General features: G+C 37.5%; 1 protein-coding gene across 1 annotated transcript; it reads left to right on the forward strand.

The window, feature by feature from the left end:
- The first annotated feature begins 417 nt into the window (after window positions 1-417).
- LOC124881090 lies at window positions 418-2,726 on the forward strand. Its single transcript, XM_047386587.1, has 5 exons — window positions 418-468; window positions 599-1,303; window positions 1,994-2,122; window positions 2,203-2,249; window positions 2,339-2,726. The coding sequence occupies exons 1-5, from the start codon at window positions 441-443 to the stop codon at window positions 2,495-2,497; spliced, it is 1,068 nt and encodes a 355-aa protein (XP_047242543.1). The 5' UTR covers window positions 418-440; the 3' UTR covers window positions 2,498-2,726.
- Window positions 2,727-10,744: the final 8,018 nt, after the last annotated feature.

Raw genomic sequence — 10,744 nt, forward strand, 5'->3', positions numbered from 1 at the left:
ATATCACCCTCTTCCTCTAGCTGGCGGTGGATGATTCATTGATAATGCTTAGGATGGTATGGCCCACAATCCATAGATGCTCATCTTTAAAGACAATTAAAACATTGTCTGACCACCTATTTTGTCTAATCAGATGTTAACTGAATAGTCAAAGGTTCACTACTTTATTGCTTTTGAGTCATATAGGAATGGTTTAATGTATAGTCGGTTACACTATAAGTGATTCAAATGGAAGAAAAGTGAGTTTCCTAAGAAGAAATTAATCAAGATTATGGCGAAGGAGCAGGCATCAGTTGAGAGGATCTCACTTCATGTACTTAGGCATTACTTCTCTTCAGCCAATCGGAGTCCTTTCTCTGATCAGCAGAGTTCATAATGAGATTCATTATGTTTAGTGCAGCATTGTGGATACGATGACACCCCTAGAGCTTGCCTGGTGTATGACTTTCTTCTTCTTGGAGAGTTCAGGTAAGCTTTTTAAAATATTTTTGCACACACAAAAACTGAAATGTTTAACATAGATCTAGACTTTCCTGACAATAAACTAGATGGAACTAGACTGAACTAAACTAGACTGAACTATTTCTTCTTTCTCCAGCTCAGAACACTGATGTGAGCTCATCCACTTTTATACATCAGGAAGGAGTTTTTTATTCAGCAAATGTTGGCAACAGCATCACTCTGCCATGTTTTTACGGCGGAGGTGCAGTGATGATTTACTGGTTTAAACAAACTCTTGGACAGAAACCAAATGCCATTGCTTCTTTTTATAAACACGATGTACGTGGTAACTTTTACAATGAGCACAAGAACAAATCTCGTTTTGCACTAGAAGTGGGTAACGGTAAAAGTCACCTTCAAATCTTTGATTTGCTCACTTCAGACTCGGCTACTTACTACTGCGTTGCTATTGATGCAACCAAATTTGAGTTTGGAGATGGAGCTACAGTCAGCATAGAAGATGCGGGCTTTAACATCCACACTTTGGTCCATCAGCCAGTATCAGAGACCAACCACCCAGGAGGCTCTGGAACTCTGAATTGTACCGTAGACACAGGGGGCTGCAATGGAGAGCACAGTTTTTACTGGTTTAAAGAGGCCAAAGGATCTCATCCAGGACTCATTTATACTCACGGTGGCAGGAATGATCAGTGTAATAAAACAATGATGACACCAACACACACCTGCGACTACAGTCTGCCACTGAGGAGCCAGAATGTGTATGATAATGGGACCAACCAGTGTGCTGTAGCCTCATGTGGACATATGCTGTTTGGAGATTGGAAACATAAGGAATCACCAGGTAAAATGACTGCGATAAGATTTCTGCTTACTTAAACACAAATGATTAAAGATGCAACAGCCAAAACTTTGAATTCATATTTCATTTTGTATTTTTATTTTTCCATTTTCTGTTTTGCAAATTCCGATTAGAACTATTAATAGCAGCACCTTTCTGGATAAATGGAAAATAATCATTTTAACAGTCAAACGGTTACAGAATAATAAAAAAATTATTTATTTACTGCAAACACGGCTCAATGTTACAGAGCTGTCTTTACCTGCATCACTGAAATACAGTAAAATGCTCTGGGTTATGGTACAGGAGTACGTGTGAAAAAAAACAAACTTCAAAAGAAATAAAGCATATTTCATTTACTTCTTCACACGACAGTTTAAAGCTTGCTAACTCTTTTTCTTTTCTTCTACGCAGCTCCCTAGGTTCTGATTTACTGTTATGTTTTAGAAGTACTTTCCTTCCTAAAAGCTTCTAAAAGATTTTGTGCTGCACTGAGAAATGTTGTCAGCATGACTTGGTAGCTTTCACCGATTGTTAAAACATTCATATTTTTACTTCTCAAGCAGCCAATCACAATTCAGGGCTGGTGAAGCATGACGTCTACTGATTCTGGTCACCACCAGATTTCTCAGTGCATCTCTACAAAGGGTTTCTTCACGGTGTCTAATGCCTTGTGATGTCTAATTTCAACAGGTGAGATGAACTCCTCTGAACTTGTTATATACATCTTAAGTGGAGCTTTGATTTTCACCATTATCCTGAGTGCTGGGATGGCTTTTTCACTATGCAGGATGAAGAAAACAATCCGATCTCATTGTACAGGTAAATATCAAATTTGTGTCAAATCGTTTTTTAAAAAAAAGATTGTTTTCTATTTTAAAAAATAAATAATTGTTTAACAGGAAACTCGGCTACAGGAGCAGCAGATCGATGCAAAGATTATTCAGAGGTGACTCTTATCCTTAAATGTAAAAATTGGTTTTAAGCATGAAACTAATTCACCATGAGATCATTCATTAATAAATGTTTCTGATTCAGGGTAACCAAGATGAAGAGGGACTCCAATATTCTGCTTTAAGGCAACACATGTTTAACGGAACAAGAAGACAGAGATATGATACAGCGATTCAATGTGTGTACACAAGTGTAAAACAGACCAAATCCACGTTTCAACAACACTCTGTTGTTGAAACATAAGTTAGATTAGATCATGTACATTTGTAAATTTTTATGGTTTTCCTGGGGCTAATGTATTTCTGTGACAGCTCTTGTCTGTACTGCTGAAAGATTTCACTGTAGGTGTGTAACAAGAACAAGAACAAGATAAGATCAGATCAGATTGTGTTTTTACAAATAGGGTAAGTTTCTATCTTAAATAATCTGCAAGCAGTGTAGTATAATTACCTCCAGCTTTGGCAGGTTAATGTATTTTGGTTTTTCCAAGGTGACCCTATTCCAAAAAAACATTGTTTTGTGTTTTCACAAATAGAATAAAGACTTCATAAACTTCATGTTGTGTTTCAATGAATCTGTTCAGTGCAGAACTAATTTTCCACTTCAGTTTGAACATCCATCCATCATTTAGACTTGCTCATCCTATAACTATCTCCAGCAGTCATTGAGTGAAAGGTGGGGTACATCCTGGGCGGATCATAAGCCCATCACAAGTCAACATAGAGGCACACAACAATGCATGAACACCCTCATATTTAAGGGTAATTTAGATCTACCTATTAGCCTAGTAGTCATGTTTTCGGACTGTGAAAGAAAGCCAGAGTTCCCAGAGAGAACATGGCAATTCATTGCAGAAAGAACCCAGGCCAGGATTTAAACCCAGGACCTTGTTGCTACAAGGCAACAGTGCTAACAACTACACCACCAATTAACCATCATTAGCAGCTAACAGTTAGGCAGCTGTGATGTTCTCACAGTGTGTACTGTTACTCTGTAACCACACAGTTAGCAAAACAGCAATATGAACATTTGGAAAGGGGTGGGGTCTTCATTAACATGTATCAACGACAACTCGTTGTTAGCTCACTCCATCATATAACTGGTCAACTCAAGAACTATTGCTTTCATATGTTAAAATAAGAGTCTCAGATATAAATACCTGTGTCAAGCCTAAAGCAGTCACATTCATAACCAGGGATTGTCATAAAATGCTTATTTGACCACAGTCACAAGCTGAGAGGAAGTGGGGACCACTTCAGTGGAAGCCATTTATGAATTGCAAAAAAAAACAAATTTTCTTCCTGTTGGATTCTGCTTGTTTTACTTGTTACAAAGCTCAACTTTACATGCAACTGGACACAGATAGGCCAAGAACTATTTGCTTATTAAAATTCGAACAGTCCTTTGCCTACCTGGGAAAGACTGTACCCACAGAGTATACTGGTGTGTTTGCGAGCAGGGAGCTGTAAAACATCATCAGTTTCTCTTAGGAGGGCTATAAATGTGCTGTAGAGATCAAGGGAACAGCACTAGGCTTGTAGAAAACCTTGTTTGTCCAACAGATTCCATTTAGATCATGCTACAAAAAAAATCTTCACTCTAGTGTTACTTTATCAGACAACATGGGATACGTTTCCACTCTTAAGAGGATGATACTCAGCTGTATTGATCCATAAATCCAATCAGTTAGATTAATTACAGGCATGTCTAGAAGATATAAAAAATTTGATGACTTGTTTTGTTTTTTTTGCTTTTAAAATTAACCAAGACAGGAGCTTTTGTCTTTGGACTTTGAAAATAATAAAAAAAACAAGCTTCAGTTAAATTGACGTCCAGTAACAAAGAAAATAACCTTTATTTTTGACTAGGACATGTCATTTAAACCCCATATTAAACAGGTGTCTAGAATTTCCTTCTTTCCCCTCTGGAATATCACCAGAATTGGAAATATTCTATCCAGGAGTGACGCTCAAAAACAAGTTCATACATTTGTTACTTCAAGGCTGAAATACTGTAATTCTTTACTATCAGAATGTCCACAAAATGGACATCCTGCTGCAAAGGCCTGACAGGTCACAGGGATCAGATGACCATCTATTACTGCTTATTCTATTACTTCCTCAGACCTTAGCTTAGAAATGTGGCAGAGATCTATGAAAGAAAGGGTGGACAGCAGTCCTGCAGAATGTTAGATGCCAGCACTAAATCTAACTGAATTTAGCAAAAGATGGAGCTGATCAAAAACAAACTTATTATTTATTATTTTATGAAAAGTACAATTTATTTTTTTAAGATTCAATGTTGTATCAAAGACCAGTTTCAAAATAACTAATAAGAATTGCAACCCTTCATCGATGTGCGATGCTACTGCCAAGTGTTCCAGGTTTGGGGCAGTTGGGGGCAGAAGAATGTATGGATAGTGGAATGATGGAAAAGAAAGTAAAAAGTCAGAAAAATGTGGGTTAATTTTATTAGATAACATTATTGCAACATTTGGCAAAAGTACTACATTTACAGGTTTTCCTGATGTTGTGTTAAGTTTGACACTATGTTGTGTGTGACTTAAGACCTTCAAGATGATGTATATTACCTAACATATATAATTTTTATTTTAGTTAGATTATTTTGCTGATTTTCTCTAAATCACACATTTTTAAAATTATAAATACACCCGTACACTAATGTTTGATAGATGTCCTTAAGCAAGCTGCAAAGAAACTGCACACTCTTTGTAGCCATCAACAACGCCCAGGCATAATTGTGGCTGGATGTCCAACATCGCTTCCTATCAGAAATGCTAGAGTTAATTTAAATTAAGTGGTTTCCTCATATTGACCCCTATCAAATATAGGCCAAACATTTTCAATAGGATTGAGATCCGGACTCTCCAATAAATGTTTAAAGCCCCATATTATTAATATGGTAGTGATCTGCTGATGAGCAGGCACCGAGAAAGCTTAGCTGCTAGTTTACTCAAGCTAACAATATAAATCAACTACGGACACAGGGATAAGCAGCTAACTTTCCCCCATTACCATGGACTTTTCAGCCGTCTCATTCATTGTTATATTTGTGTCACTTGCTCATATTTACCTGTTAGCAGGTAGACACGAAAGGAACAATGATCATATCCATTCTTAATTGTAATTTTCAACAGTTTGATTTGAAACAACTGACTTCCCTTGATTCATCTGATTAATTCTATTTGTGGAAGAGATCTTTTTTTTTTTTGCTTCTATTTTTAACAATAAAATGCTTGTCAGTCATAGTCAGTTCTAACTGGCTTCTGCTGGAGAGGGCTAAAAGAGCGTGAGTGTGTTTCATAAAAAATATTAGGGTTTTCTTTTAACATCAGTCACCAGGTTGTCCTGTTTTACTTCATGTACTAAAAATAAGTACAGAAATATTTATTTTGAAAAACTCATATTTTTGTATATAACTGTACAAACACATTTTTATTCCAATTGTATATTGTAATCCGATTCTTGTATATTTGTTTATTTTGATGGTGTGTATTCATTTTGTCATACTATACCTTGTCAAGGGCCCTACAACTGGGTTTAGAAAACAGATGAATGGAGACACCTACATCACGGCTGAGTGTCACATCAATACTGCAGACTATTATATCCTGTACCATTATTGCTTAAACTTATTACATTTTCAAAAGAGTTCCAGGAAAATGTTGTAGTAACTATGTGACAAGATAAATATTGAAATATTTTGTATTTGTACAGGTGGGATATACAGTACATAGCTGCAAAAAGAACCTCCTAAATGTGTTCAAGGTTCTCTTTACATGCAGATGTCGCAGACCCCACTGCCAGAATATATACCGAGCCCAAAGCTCAGTATATATTCTGGTATATATTGAATACATTTAAATTCCATTTTTTTCAACATTTATTATATGAACATACATTTCTGTTCTGAAGAACCTAGTTTGAGGCATATGACAAATCTTTTTCACCTGAATAGTTTGCACTGTAAAGTTTGCATAATGTAAAGTCTGTGGAACTCGTTGCATACATTTAATTGGGACATTTTGTGGGACTAGTCTGGTCAGATTAAATTACAACGGAACCTTTTGACCAACATGAAAAACAATATGTATGGTGGAAAACTAATGTTGCATCTCAGCTATTTTTCTAAAGAAGATTTTTCATTCTTCTCGAGATGTGCAAAGCTAGTGGAGACTTACCACAAAAGTTGTAAGCTGAAGACCATTATTGAGTCTACACTGTTAATGAGTCAGTATTGGCTCAGTGTGGTTGAATGCAAATTTCTATTTCCCAAAAATTAGAAAATCCTGTTTCACTTTCACTTTTCCCAGTTTTGTAATGCTTTGTTAGTCTATCCCAGACATTCCCAGTTAAATACATTGAAGGCTGTGCTTGTAACATAACAAAATGTGAAAAGATTTAAGGACTATGAATATGTTGGCAGGACACTAGAGATTCTGCAGAGTACAACAGGGCAGGGAAAAACTTAAAAAAAATAGAAGTCAAAGAAAAACGACAAAAAAGACGTTTAATTTTAGCCAACCAGCAGTTAAAATCCTGCAGTGACCCATCATTCCCCGATGACCTATATTCTATTCAAACTGTGTCACCCTGCACTGTGTTGGCTCCACATGTTGGGCAGTTAGGATCACCAGTCCACATGCCAACATAAAACCTGATTCCTTTCAAACTCCATGAAGTGCTGCTAAAATTGTTCAATGCAACTACAAAGTATCATACAACAAACCGGTTCCACTGTTACACTACCACCATTGTCAGCACTGGCTCTGGCCCAGATGAACTGATTCGAGCCTGGCCTCAAGTTTGACCCAACCAACAACTAATAAAAGATGATATGAAAGCCATGTTTGAAACTCCAAAATGTGTTTTATTTGGATCTGTTTAATCTAAGACAAATTTAAAAGTAAAAACAACAAGATTTATCTTGAATAAAGCTTTAAAATATAAAATAGCATGGACTCAGTGTGTCTTATATTCCTGCGATCTATAATGATGTCACACATCACAGAGTAATAAGGCGGTCTTAGCATAACATGAAATGAATGGAGAACGTGTTAGTCAGGTTAATATTGTCATATATAGGACAGCATTAATAAATTAGGGTGACATTAATTACAGCGTCTGTTTGCAAGGATTTTGGGATAAATAATATGATTTCTTTAGTTGAACTGTCTCCATGCACAGCGATCTTCCAGAAAAACTTTGAATAAAACAGAGGGGCGATCACACATTTACTGGATGAGCCAAAATCAAAAGGTTCTCCGCAGAGCAAGTTCAGAACTGGCTCCAGCTACCCTTGGACTTACCGTCCCTTTTCATAGCTGGCACTACCATGCAGTCTGAGTGATTTGATTGTGTCTTGACAGCATTAAACCCATTATTACATTTCCTCAGACCACCTTCAGAGCTGACATGGGACTCTTGCATCTGCATTAGTTTGGCAGTCTGAACACCATCGGTCTTGACATTCATTGACTGTCCACCCACTGAAGTGACGTCAGTCCCCTAAAGCAGCAGAGGTATGTGGACATCTCTTGGAGAAAAAGAAAACTGTACACAATGTTGCCAAACTGTCAGAAAATGTAAAACTTATACAGCGGTCTGGCAAACTCTTTACAATGTGAGCTTATAAAGACTTTGTAGCTGAAAAAACTAAATAAATATGTGACTCAGATGAATCACAGATGTGTTAATATCTACAATGTAATATAAATGTAATAGAAACATATTTGTTGCTCACAGCCCACTTTGTAACACACTTTGTGTTTATTTGCAAATGAGAAACTGTAATGCTATCCCTGAGGATGGATTTTATAGCCAGGTACAAACTGTCCTTGTTTGACTCGTTCATTTACATCTAGATCTGCCTCCATCCTTGTCGATACCAGATCTGTGACTTTCTGGTAATACTAATGCTCCACTTCCCTTTGTGTGCTGTTCAACACCTGCCAGATCTTTGCGAATAAATTATTTACATGTCCATTGCTTGGCTGCATATGCAGATAATTATTTCCAAATACCTCTTCAGTGGTTGTGCTCTCTCCAGATCACAGCAAACTGTGTGGTGTTTTCTAAATATAATCATTCCCATACAGTTGCTTCGCATAAAAGAACAGGTCTTGTTTATGAAGTGTTTCTTTCAACAGTGTACAGAGCGGCATTATGGCGGAGAGGTTTCTGCTGGCGGCCTGGATTCTATCAGGTACATTTTATTATCCTAGAATGTTCTTTTGTCCAGTATTGTTTTTGGAGTTCTTTTAAGGCCCTACATAAGATTTAGTATATTTTTAGGCTGGCTCATTCTCTCCTTATGCTTGGAACGTCAGTACCACTTTGTTAATCAGATGATGAATTGGAGTGAGGCTCAGAGCTACTGCAGAAAGCAACACACAGACCTGGCCACCATCGGAAATTCTGAAGACCTAAATCTTGTCTTCAACAGTATTTTGTCTACTGGTTACAACTCTGACACCTGGATTGGTCTGTACAGTAAAATCAACTGGACGTGGTCAGATGGACTGAAAAGGAGGAACCCTGAGTACAGAAACTGGGAAAAGACCGATGGCGATCCAGATTTTATTTCAGCCAGTCAGTTCTGTGTGTGCATTGGAGACAGTGGAGGATGGTGGGACTACAACTGCACAGCAGAATTCCCTTTTATTTGTAATAAAGGTAACACTTCAGTGGCAAATAAGGTTGAGTTTAAAATTAAGAATGTGATCTGACCAAATTGCCTTATTTCCTACACTGCAGGAACACCAGGGGTACCGGAATTTGTAGTTGTAAATCAGTCAATGAGTTGGTCCAACGCTCAGAGATACTGCAAGCAGAACTTCATAGATCTGGCAAACATTGGGAACAGCACAGAGAACCAACAGGTTCAAAGATTGGTGCCGACTGGATATTGGGCATGGACGGGTCTATATAGAAGTGAAAATATTTACTGGTCAGATCAGAGCAGCTTCACGTTCAGCAACTGGGATCGTGTATCAAACCTGATCAACTCAGAGGTCATATGTGGGACTACGTCTACGGAAAGAGAGGCAAAATGGAAGTTTTTGTCCTGTGAAACAAGACTGCCTTTTGTATGCCAAAGGGTGATAGGTGAGTTTTTTACGTTTCCACAGTTAGCCAACGCTGCTGACGCTACACACATTTAAACGTACAAATTCATTGCTGATTTAGGAGTAAAATATTGTACATATCATTGCAAACAAATGTATTTCTTTCAACCAGAACGGGTGGTAAAGAGAGTAGTGAGGCTGAAACTGAAGGCAAGCAGCTCTGTGAACCTGAATGACCCCCAGCTGAAAACCAAACTCCTGCAAAAGGCAAGTGTTTTCTGGCACAGTGACCTGTGCCTAAATTACAGATTACCTCCAAAAACAAAGTTGTGATGTAATATTTAAAAATTTCAACTATTTTTGTCTCCCAGCTCCAGGTAGAGTTACAGGAGAAAGGACAAAGTCCACCACCATTGAAGTTCATTGTGCAGCCAGATGGAAAAGTCTTCTTCAAGGAGGACAAGAAAAAGACTGAACTCTAAAACATGCATTACAGGTTTCCTCTTCTTTTGGAGATGATTTAGTCAAATGACTCATAATCTGATGGATTTCTTACGTGCAGTCGGGAGGACACCTTGGGTTTTCTAATAACGTCATATATACAGGGTGGGACTGACCCGACAACACGACAACACATGACAGCTGCTGCATTTTCTACATTAATAACAGTTACAAATTTCTAAATTGTTAGCTTAAGGTGTGCATCTCAGTAGATGAAAATATCATCCAAAATATTTTTGAATTAAGGTTAAATATATATATAAAATAATTTATTAAAAAATGTCTATTACATAAACAATGAAGCCTCAGATTTTATTTTCTTGGAAATGTTTAATATCACAGACATTTATATTAAAGAATTAAAATGGAATTTTAAATACAAAACTCTTTGCCTACTGAAAAGTATGTCCATATACTGTGCATCACATTGCCTCAGAACTTAGTCAGGGCTCCTCTTGCATTAATTACTGCACCAGTGCGATGCGGCATGGATATGATCATGCCACATCATATCCGGATTATATTGTTCCCTGCATTACCACAAAACTGGTTCAAGAAAGGAGTGAGGATATTTTGATTTGTCAAAATTCCCCCGATCTCAATTCAATCGACCATGTGCATGACAAAAAAAATCTGATCCATAGCGGACTCACCGTGCAACTTACGCAAATCAGTCTGTGGTTCTGCTGAGGTTATAAGAAAGCTCATGTTGCTTTGATAGTGGCCTTCACTATTGCTGGAACTCACTTGGACTTCGTGCCTCTCCACTCTTCCTCCAGACTCTGTGACCTTGATTTCAAAATTAAATGCAAAAATGCACTTTCATCTGAAAAGTAAACCTTGGACCACTGAGCGACATAACAGCCTTTAAACATAGTCTTTTGTGTCTGGTGGCTCTTAAA

This window comes from Girardinichthys multiradiatus, chromosome 14, assembly GCF_021462225.1.
Source record: "Girardinichthys multiradiatus isolate DD_20200921_A chromosome 14, DD_fGirMul_XY1, whole genome shotgun sequence".
In the NCBI taxonomy this organism is placed as follows: Eukaryota; Metazoa; Chordata; class Actinopteri; order Cyprinodontiformes; family Goodeidae; genus Girardinichthys; species Girardinichthys multiradiatus.